Source organism: Lycorma delicatula, chromosome 6, assembly GCF_047948215.1.
Source record: "Lycorma delicatula isolate Av1 chromosome 6, ASM4794821v1, whole genome shotgun sequence".
NCBI lineage: Eukaryota > Metazoa > Arthropoda > Insecta > Hemiptera > Fulgoridae > Lycorma > Lycorma delicatula.
The window spans coordinates 138,209,240-138,221,156 of NC_134460.1; the positions used below are offsets into that span (position 1 = coordinate 138,209,240).

An 11,917-nucleotide genomic window follows, 5' to 3' on the forward strand; every position below is an offset into this window, starting at 1 on the left:
TTTATTAAGACAAAAAGTTAACAAATTTAACAGAACAATAGAATTAAGATGTAAATATTACAGGAATGTAAAGTAATGCACTTTGAAATGGGAGGTTGTTATTAAGTTGATAAAATAATCTAATTACATGAGTATGGTTTTTGTATGCACATAGTGTTTTATTTGAAATAAAAATATATATAAAAACTGTACCTTAAGTTTTATTTTCACTTTAGTATATATATATATATATAAAATATTTATTGTATATTTACACTAGAATAACTGTTAAATTTTTAAACCAGGCATCTAAGTACTAAATTAATGATTTCTGAGAGAGGGAATAAAACTGGGAAGAAAGTATATAAAATTTACGTCCCCATAAGTTTGTTGAAAATCAGATAAGAAAAGACAATAAATTGTGACACTAACTTACATATCACATTTCTGAATAGTATTTTCATTATCATCCTTTCAGCGTTCGTAATATAAACTTGCCCTAAGGTAAAAATATTAAAAAGTTAAAGAAATAATACAATACCCTATTTTCTCTCTTCTACCACATACCGTTCATCAAAGTGGTTGAAATCTCGCTATGCTTATAGAATATATCTGGACAAATATACACCTTGCCTTTCATCCAGAAGGTTCTGGATTTGAATCCCAGACAGGCTTGGTACTTAACAAGGTATTCATTTATATTCTAATCATACAAAAAAATATTAAACTGTGCTTGGACAATTAGCCTGTACTAATTAAGACTAAATAAATAAATAAATGTCTATTTTAAATTATAGCTTATTAGATTCTTTCAAAATTGTGAAAAACTTATTGTAATATTTAAAATTCTTTATCAAAGGTAAAATTATTAAAAGTAATATCAATGTACCACTTTTTTAATACATCCCATGATGTTTTACTGTTGGCTGTAGATATCAAAAGTTAAACTAATCTTAAATGTTTTCTTTTCATCAAACCTTAGACATCACTGCCTGGTGTCATCCAAAACCCTAAACTGGTCCTCCCATTGCATTCTGGGTCAGCCCAACAATTCTTCCTATAGGTTGATAGTCTTTGAACTTCCTGGGAAAGCTTCCTCTATCCATATGCTGTACATGATTTCTCCACTTTAGCTGGTATCCTTGAACTGTTTCATTGAGTGTTTGCATATGTAAATCTTCTTGGAGATCAACATTACGTTGTCTCTCCAAATGCCTATTTTCTGCCACTGACCTCAAAAACCTCATTTGTGCATTCTGGAGCCTCTGCCTATGTGCACTAGTTGAGAGTCCATGGAGCTGAAATCGATAATAGCTTATAAAACTTCAGAAGTGTATCTCTCCTCACTTTATTCCTCAGAGCCCACCTGATTGAGAAATTCAATAGAATGAATGGCAGTAAAAACCTAAATCCAGAGACCTGCTCTGGAATTAAATTTTCTAGCACTATGTTAGATCTAACAGGGTCTACTCCTTTGTAGGCCATTACTTTGGTTTTCTCTACTGAAATGTTTAAATTATATCCCCACCCAGTCTCATATAAATAATAAACTTTGCAACTTGACCTTTTCATCAGTATGACAGCCTAAACATTTGCAAACAGAACAGTAAAAATCCCTCCTATCTCCCCATTATCAATACCATAATGATCTAGTCTATTTTCCATACTTGAAGAACTTCATCTACGAGGATTTTTTTTTTCAAGGTCAGGTTGCAGAATAAAGTAATTTTCTGTCAATTTTACACCACCGTGATAACTTCTCCTGTAGGAGTTATATTTCTTTAAAATAAATTTTATGTGTATTTCTTTATTAGTGTTATTATGTTAAACATTTTGAACTACGAGGTGCGACAATAAAGTAATGGAGACTGATTTTTCTTTGCAAGATGTGGCAACCCTGCAGCTTGCGTAGGCACACCATCTTTGACCTTGGTCTATAAGCTACTTCTAGTCCAAGCGGCACATTGATGCAACTCCTCAGTCGTGAGTTGTGCTGTAATAAGTGAACACGTGTTTGTGTCTCTCGTCACAGAAATGAAACCGCAAAATATTGCGCCACGGTATGCCATTTCTTTTTGCGTTAAATTGGGTGAAAACGCGACGACAACTTATGGTAAGCTTCAGAAGGCTTTTGGAGAGGAGGTTATGTCAAGAGCTCAAGTTTTTCGGTGGCATAAAATTTTTAGTGAAGGCAGAACGAATGTTAGATTAAGACCGCAGTGGACGACCATCAACCTCACGGACAGATGTCAACTTGACCAGGGTGCGTGAAATCGTACGATCTGATCGAAGATTATCCGTAAAAATGATTGCAGAAGAACTCAACATCATTCGAGAAATGGTTTGTCTAATATTAACTGAAGATCTTGGTATGAGAAAGATTTGTGCAAAAATGGTCCCCAAAAATCTCACACAACATCAGCGAGAAACACGAAAAAATGTGGCAGCCGATCTGTTAGAGCAAACGGAAATCAATCCAGATTTGTTGAGCCGTGTTATCACTGGTGATGAAGGTTGGTTTTTCAATATGATCCAAAGACAAAACGCCAAAGTTCACAATGGTGCTCAGAGGGATCACCCAGACCAAAAAAAGCTCGCATGTCAAAGTCAAAAGTGAAATGCATGCTTGTGTGCTTCTTTGATTCCAAGGGAATTGTTCATAAAGAGTGGGTGCCTCCTGGACGAACAGTTAACCAATATTTATACAAAGAAATTTTAGAAAGACTTCGTAAACGAGTTCTTCGTGTCCATGCCAACATTGCTGATAATTGGATTCTGCATCACGATAATGCGCCATCCCATACTGCTCTGTCAGTACAGCAATTTTTAACCTCAAAACAAATTTCAGTACTATCACAGCCACCTTATTCACCAAATATCGCTCTGTGCGACTTTTTTCTATTTCCAAGAGTCAAAATGGCGATCAAGGGACACCATTTTCAAACAACATAAGATGTCCAAAAAGCTGTGACGAGGGTCTTGGAAAATCTTCTCCTTCATTGTGGTAGCGCTGGAGAAATGTTAGGGAGGTGTCCATTCTCATTGTTTTGTGATGGACAGCATCTTGGGAACCCATCTCGCACACAGTTTGCGGTACTGAAGTCTCTTACAATGGTGTAGACAGCTGACCTTGAAATTTCAGGAAATGAATCACTCAATACAGAAATTGTGAACCGACGATTTTTTGAATTGCCTCATCCACTCGCTCAACGAGATCATCGGTTGACACTCACTTCCTTCCCTGACCGCCTGCATCATGAACATCTGCACGTCCTGCTTTAAAGTTCCTGCACCATTGTTGCACTTTGCTGTCACTCATTGAAGTTTCATTACTTATTAAGTTACGCATTACTTATTCGTCGATGAATTTCAGCTGCATTACACTCCTCAGCCTGAAGAAATCGAATTACCACACGCATTTCACACTTGGCGGGAGATGCTTACGTGCTTGGAAGACAGGTTTACGTGTTAGCTGCATGTTCAGAACTAAACGAAGCGATGCAGCATGATTGAAGGACATACTAGAGACGCTGCGCAACACATACGCGCAAAGGTTCATCCAATTTTTGCGCAGGTTTTTATTTCGCGACCGATTGGACCTTGAAAAAAAATAACCCTCATATATATAAGTTAAAGTGACTAGGAGAGAGACTGCATAATGTCAAAGGCTTCTTCACCATCACCGACCAACTTTTGTTCCCGGTCGTACATATCTTTGAATCAATATATACTGATGTTATAAATTCAGCCAGATGCAAAAGGTAAACCTTGTTTTTCCAAAATTTCATATAATTTCTTCCTGCTCACCATGTCAAAAGTCTTAACAGAATCAATAAAAGCAATGTGGGTTTCTTTATTATATTATTACCTCCTCTTCTCAGTTACTTGCTTCAAAATGGAAACATTATCTGAACACAATCGTCAATGTCAAAAATCCGACTGCTCATCAAGCAGCAAAATGTCAACCAATGATCTGTCTCGCAGTTAAAAATTTTGAATAGATCTAATGCCATATACAAGAGATAAATGTCTCTATAATTTCCACAATTAGATCTTTCCCTCCTTTTAAATATTGGGCAAATTACTGCATCCTGCCATTTCGTTGGCAGAGCATGTCTTCTCCAGCACAATTTAATAATCTAAGGAACCTGTGTATTTGAACAGCTCCACCTTCAAGCCATCATGCTCAGCTGCTTTCCTGTTTTTCATTTTAGTTAAGGCCTCTCCCAACTCCTCCATTCCTATGTCTTCAATTTGACCATATCCTTGTAAGGACAAGGATATGGTATCCTCCTTGCAATCCATCCCTCTATTGGCAATAAGTCCTCATATTCAACTGCCGCATAATTCTTATAATCCAATTGCTGCCTTCCATGATTGTCATGGTCAATGTCAGAAATGTACTGCTCCCAGCTGTCCTGCTGAACTTTCCTCATCACTATCTTACTTGATTTGAAACTTGAGTTTTTTGTAATTTTGTTTCACAAGCTTACTTTTCTGTTATTAATTTTCTGCCTTCATTTTCTTGTCAACCATCTTCCAAATTTCCTCATTCCATACAACCAACCTCCTAGGCTGAATTCCCTTCCTACTAGATCCCAAAGCTTCCAAGGCTGATCTTTCAATATACTCTTAATATTTCCCCATTCTAAATCAATATCATCCTCCAATGGAAAGAATTATTCATCACAGTCAACCTTTGCTGATAAAGCAGTTGTATTCCCATAATCCAAAGAAGATGCATGAGTATTTTCCATGAGTATTCCTCATTCCGCAATACTTTCTCTTTCTTTGTTTTTACCCATCTCTTAACCAAATTTAAACAAAGCAGGAAATGGTAGCTTCCTACATCTACATCACATCTATGAAATACATGTACACACACATTGGTGAATCTATCCCGCAGCCTTTACATTAACTATAAAATAATCAGTTGTGCTCAAAATTCCTCCACAAATTTGTATTTCAAATTTGGAGCACAATTGATTTGGAGCTCTAGTATATTGATGTATCTATTTATGCATAAAAAAGTATTCATAATTTTCATCTCATTGAATGTGGTGAAGTCACACACCAGTTTTCCATTAATATTAACATTACAAATTCCTGACAAACCCACAATGTTTGGCATGTTACCCACTCTTGCATTATAGTATGATGTAATCATTCTTACTAATACTTCTACAGAATATCTTGCAATAAATCATAGAACTCCTCAATTCTTTCCTTTTTTTCTTCTTCTGGAGCATATATGCAAAACACTTATTTTAGATCAGGTGTTATTCCTTAGGGCCGTCTGTTTGTTCTAAAATATTTAAATTACTGTTGTGTATATCAATTCTTTATTGTAATTAGCAGTTGGAAAATTTATTATTCTAATTGAGACAAAAAATAACTGCATGTTTATTACAACATATATGTTGTTTCTGGGCAGTAGTGCTAAAGTGTTTGTCACTCAGAAAAAAAGAAAAAAATGTATGCAAAACACGTTCTTGTAGTCTCTTTCTACTTTACATCAAACCCACATTATCTTGACTGAAATCCAACTGTAAGAATGCATTCTACCTTTCAGTTTTCTGTTCATTATTGTAGCAACTCCTGATGTTGCTTTGGAATTTAAATTCACTTCATTATATAGTACTGTGTGGCCATTCCACTTTTTTAGTCTCCATAATAAAAGCCATAGCTATCTCCTCCCGAACGACCTCCAACAATTTCAAAATCTCTAAGCCTCTTAAAAGGCTTTATGTTTAAATTTGGAGACTCAAATCTGAAGAAAATTACCTGTCAACCATATGGGATGCGCTGAATAAGGTTGAGGCTCCCATCCCAGTGTCTCTTACAAGGTTGAGCACAGAACCTACTCAATTCAGATCCAAACCTTCACTTATAATGACAAGGCTTAAACTTACTGCTTTCATTCTTTGCATTTTTTATTAGTTTATATTATTACTTGCCTTAAGTTTCTATTAATATTATATGACATTTGATGCATGAGACTACAGATAAAGACAAATCAATTATGTAAATTGATTCAGATTAAAAAAAATTCTTCAAAACAATAAAAAAATTAATTCAAACATAAAAACAAGTATCTTTCTTTTTTATTCTCCATCTCTACAACTGAGTGAAATATTCTAAAACAAATAATGTTTTAAATGGATAGTAACTAACATTTTACATTTTTAATACACCACAATACTTTGATGTACAATAAACCTAATTATGTGTTTTCATTGTAATCTTTTAATAAATCACCAAATCCATTTATAATCCATTTATTTTTTATTAATCCAATTTACTTAAAATAAAATAAAAAATTTGCTTTTAGTGAATGACTATATTTTTGTTGATGAATTTTTAAATAAAATTAATTTAAAAACCTGAATTTTTCTGCATCTTTGTCTATCATGGTTAAATAATTTCTATTAATGGCCTTTAACATTTTTTTACTTATTTCATTAGTATCTTCACAATTGATAATTAAAAAAACATACAAAAACAGAATTAGAGATCAAAATTTTATAAAAAGACTACAGGGCAAATAAAAAAGATTTCTTAAGTTAAAAAGATAAACATAACTGCTACAGTACGTAATAAGACCTGACATTAAAACAGGGTACAAGAATATTTATCGATTCTGTTGAAACTATCTCATCAATTTTACCTCTGATAAATCTCTGTATGTAGGCAAAAGCAGTAACACCCATCTTATAGTAATACACTAATTTATTGCATTTTAATAATTTAGTGTGATACTAAGTACATGCATTCATGAAAAATTTTACATGTAAAATATCTTTTCTAAATTTTTTCCAATAAATCATTATTTACCTTAAAAAAAGTCATTCCAAAAATTTTTATAAAACAGTTGATATTCTTTCAAAAAAAAAGAAAAAGTAATGAAATTTTTTGATGCTGAAAATTAGGTAATAAAAATACTCAAGGATGGGTTAAATTTTTATTGTTTTATTTTGTCGATAAAATATCTATGCTATTATTTTTTAACTGCTAATATAGTATGAAGGTATGAAATAACATCAAAAAATCTAGGAGAAATATAGCTTGTAACTGAATTTATTCATATGATGAATTTGGTATAAGTATACATTAGCCTAACTGATATATTTAATTTAATTAACAATTACTTTTGTCATAATTAGGTATGAGTCTAATGGAAAGAAAGGAAGATCTTTTAGAAGAATGTCGTGAGAAATTTATACCAACATTTAAGACAAGCTGTGGTTTTTGGTTGCCAGCACAAACAATTAATTTCCTATTGGTGCCACCTCCAGCAAGAGTCGTATATGTAGGAACATGTTCATTTATTTGGATAAATATACTATGTATTTTAAAACGAGAAGAATTACATAAAGTAACTGATTAACAAATGTTTATATCTTTTTAGTTATAAAACATAATCACGTATTATTATTTTAGGGATTTTTTTGTTAGTATGATAATAACAGGTAGTTGTCAATAATTCTTTTGATTGTATAATATACGGATAGATCATTAAATTTCATCAATCAAAAGCCTTCATCTACATTTTGTTACTTCCCCTCTTTTTAATTATCTTATTTATTCATACTAAATAAATAAGATATTACTAGAATATATTATAATAATTTTGCTCAAATAAGGCGAAGAATTTTTCAAATAGATTTTGAGAAGTAGAGTTTTTAATTGAATAGAAAGATAAATTTTTATCAAAAAAATACCATTAATATCGGAGTTTTTGTACAATACAGTCAAGAACTGTATTATGTGCCATATTTCAGTGTTAAGCAACCCTTCAAAAGGAAATTACAATCAGAGTTCTTTAATTATGTTGTGTTAATTATATCAAAGTATAATTTCCATTTCTGTTACTTTGAACCTTATTTCATGCTCTATTTTTTTTATTTTCCGTCCTTGAGATAAACACCTAGAGCATAACAGAGCATAAACAGTTTTATTTAAAAATTTGTTTAGAGAAAGTAAGAGTACAAACAAAAAATATGTAAGAGTATATATATATATATACACACACACCAGCCGGTCAGGGCTTGCTTTGCTCTTCCTGTCTATCCTGGATCCCTGCTGTGTTTGTTATCCTCAAGGTTGTGAGAATAATACTGATAAATAACAATTAAAGCCTGATAAGCTCTTTCCTCCAATGTTTACCTCGTTCTTGACGTAGAAGCTCTGATATGTTTCTGCTGTAGACAAACATATCCTTTTCTATTGCTTTAGAATACCCTATTTTTTGGCAAGAGGTCAAGGAGAGAGATGAGAATTGGATATGTTATAAAATGCATAATCTATTATTTTTTACATCAAAAAACAAAATCTAGTCTTTGTCCAAGTTGAAAAATTCACAACTTCACCTAGGACCTTCCCTTAAAGGAAAGGCTTAAAACCTTCAGGATATTCTGAAAATCTGAAATCAAATGGTTGGTTGGCTCTCAAGTGATTCTGTTGCAAACAGACAGAACCGCTATAAACTTTAGCATATACATATTAGACGTACATATATTTTTTCTTTATACTCTTACTTTCTAAGCACACATATATATATATATATAAGCTTAGAAAGTTTGTAAAATCAAGCTCAAATTTGTGTTTTATCAGTGTAAATACTTGAAAGAGAGAGAGAGAGAGTGTGTGAGAGAAGAGGAGAGAAAGAGAAATAGTGATTTTGAGATTGTTTCTTTAAATAAGTTGTAAATAGAAAACAATGAAAATTATATACATACTAAAAAATATTTTTCTTGGTGTATGTGTATCCTGTATTGAATTCTCTTAATTATTTTCGTTACTTTAATGCACATAAGTATATATATTATTACAAAAAACGTAGTAATTTAATTTTACTGTTAGCAACAAAACTTATTTTCTTTCTTTTAACTTTTTATCACTAATAATTCTTGACTGTACAGTTCAAGTGCTACTTTGCATTCTACTTTTTTAAAAAGCAAAATGCTTTTTAATTCATACATTACTCTTATGTCACTCCTTTCTTTTCTGCAGTTTCTTCTTCTGTGTTTTTATACTTATTACAGCATTTCATGAATCATTATTTTGACAGAACATTGTAAGTTAGATTATTACTTAAAAATTAAATCATACATGGCTTTTTTATGGAAAGTGCAAGTGTATACCATAATTATTTTATGATAGAAATATATATATTACATTTCAGTAAGGTGCCTATAAAAATATTTTATGTATCTTTATCAGTAAATATTAAATTATATATTAATATTAATTATAAAAAATCTATTAATGTAATTAATTATATAAAAATTAATCTATTACTTGAATTCATTGTAAAAATGATTTCATTGTACAATAATGGTTTTAACGTTTATGAATGGTGTCAGTCACTATAGAAAGGTTAGGCAGCTCTGATGAGGTATATTAAATTTAGAATACCTAGAGTTATAAGGCAGTATGATTAGTTTATTTCCTGTTGGTAGCACATAAAATGATAATAATCAATGTATTAATTAGACAGAAGTATCTATGACAAAATCTCCACCACTCACAACATGAAAAAATTGGTTGGCCAGTATATGATTGCCTGATAATATTTTTTAAATAAGATTAGAATAGAAAATAATGGTATATTTATATCAGTACATAATTAGGATACAATTCAAAGCAAATTTTATTAAAGTTCTACAAAATTATGAGTATGCTAACATTAGTTTATTATATATAGAATATATATATATATATATATATATATATATATATATATATATCTTAGCATATCATTACAAACAATATAATGGTCAGATTCAGAGCTATTCTTTTCAGCAATTTTAAATTATATGAGTTCATTGAACTCATAAAGATATTGTATGTCTTTTGTTTTTTACTGGACTGTGAAAAAGTGTAAAAATTTGCCCAATTTTATGAGCTTTAAAAATAATTGTAAACATGTAAGTTTTAATAAAGAAAATCTTTTGAATTATCGATATTTATTAATTTTTTTAAACTTTAACCTTTTATTTCCTAAATGCTACATAAAAAATAAACCATAAAAAAGACAATATAAACAAAATAAGAATTATAAACTTATTATTTCTTTTTAATTATTTTATTGTTATTGTATTTAAAGATTAAACTGTACTGAAGACTATAATTTCTTTAGGTTAATAATAACAATTGAATATTCTGAAGAAGTAGAATAATATAATTTTAAAGTCATGGGTAAGATTACAAACTACCCAATCAGAAAAGCAGATCCTTTTTCCTTAGATCAAGTCATAGGAATTGTGTAATAGACCAGGAGGTTGCAACATTTTTCTAAGAATAATTTGATTAGTCTTGAAAAAGCTAATTTCTTTCATTTAGTCAGTGCTGTTGATGAAATGCAAAGTCTGGCAGAGGCGTCTCGTTGGAATAGGCGTTGCGTCGCCTTCGATCTTGTTGTAAAAACTGTTATGTTGAAAGTATTTGCTTAGCGCTGAATTTTCACTTACTGCTTTTTGTAAAAAAAAGTTTCATTACAGTCTGGCATGTGATTTTCATGAAAAATTGGTCTGGCATCTTCCTGAAGTTGTAAAAAATGAAGTTTTAGAATCATTTGCCTAGACCTGTGATATGTCAAGATGGTTGTAGAAATATGTAAAATTATACTCCACTACAGTCACAGTTGGCAGGTGTAGTAAACCAGGGGTTTGCAGAGATATTATAAGAGCACCCCATTACACCTTCCAAAACAGCTCCCCAGTGGCACCCTGTTTGTTATTAGTTGATGGTGATGATTTGTCTAGCCTCCTGTGAGGAGCTCACTTACCTCACCCACCACTCTAGCCTCACACATAGTCCCCACGGGAACTTGTTAAAAAGAAATTTATTTAATATTATTTTATTTAATGTAAATTTAGTTCTATTATTTTTGTAATATTATTCATTCGATTGATTAGAATCATTTAGTTCAAACGCAGCTCACACTATGATAGAGACTCACAGTTCATTAATTCAATTTATTGAATTGCGTGCTTCAACCAGCAAATCTCCACTACTACATAAATTTTTTTTTTGAGATGAAATATTTCTAAAAACCTTCTCAGTTATGCCAAAAAAACATAGGTAAAAAAATTTTATTGCAATCGATCGAATAGTTTTTTGTTTATACCAAACAAAAAAATCCTCTTCGTCTTTAATAGTAAAGTATCCTGCATTTCTTACAATTTATTTTAAATACAATTAAAAATTTTTGTTTTGAAGAACCAAAGTTACTCTGTTGATGCATTTTCAAATAATAAAAATTAAAAAAAAACCTTTAATTTTCTGCATCTTGCACAGTGTGTATATAAATGTCCTCAATTACTTTTTATTAATACCTTCTGAATTGAAGCTCATAACTTGGCTGTGCCATACATCCAACAATAGATGTGTTTCATAACATTAGCTTACTGAGTGGTTAGTCAACTCCAGCAGTTCATATACTGAATTTTAATAAAATTCCTTGTCTTTAATAACTTCTTTTGTTGAAAGAAACTATCTATCGCCTTCTGCAAAATTTTTCTTTCTTTTTCTTCTATAACAAATAAGAGAAAAGAGAGATCACATTGGCGGCTGCTACAACTACACCAATTGTATAATTTTCATTGTGAAGACTACTGCATTTGAAAAAGAGACTTTGCATTGCCTTCAACATTGAATAAATGGGGAGACAGAGCATATAATGACACACATTGGAGTCAATGTCTGAAGCAAATTTGAAACCAACATTGGACACATTGTATGGCCAAGTCATGTCATGACTTGATCATGACATGGATTTTAAATCCCAGGTCTATATACAATCACATTTTGTACAAGAGGGTGTTATAAAAGTATACTAATGTATCTTCCCTTATAAAAAGGACGCCATCCTTTTGTTGAAGCCTGGACATCTGTAAATTAGTAATGAAATGAATTTAAAAATAAATCCAAAATC

General features: G+C 31.3%; 1 protein-coding gene across 2 annotated transcripts in view; it reads left to right on the forward strand.

The window, feature by feature from the left end:
• LOC142326270 (mpv17-like protein) overlaps positions 1 to 9,942 on the forward strand; it is a 46,621-nt gene extending 36,679 nt beyond the window's left edge. For both annotated transcript variants that reach the window (XM_075368612.1, XM_075368610.1), the window contains exon 5: positions 7,143 to 9,942. In XM_075368612.1, the coding sequence (XP_075224727.1) occupies positions 7,143 to 7,366 (224 nt within the window). In that variant the 3' untranslated portion in view covers positions 7,367 to 9,942. The remainder of the gene's footprint in view (positions 1 to 7,142) is intronic.
• The last annotated feature ends 1,975 nt before the right edge of the window (positions 9,943 to 11,917 follow it).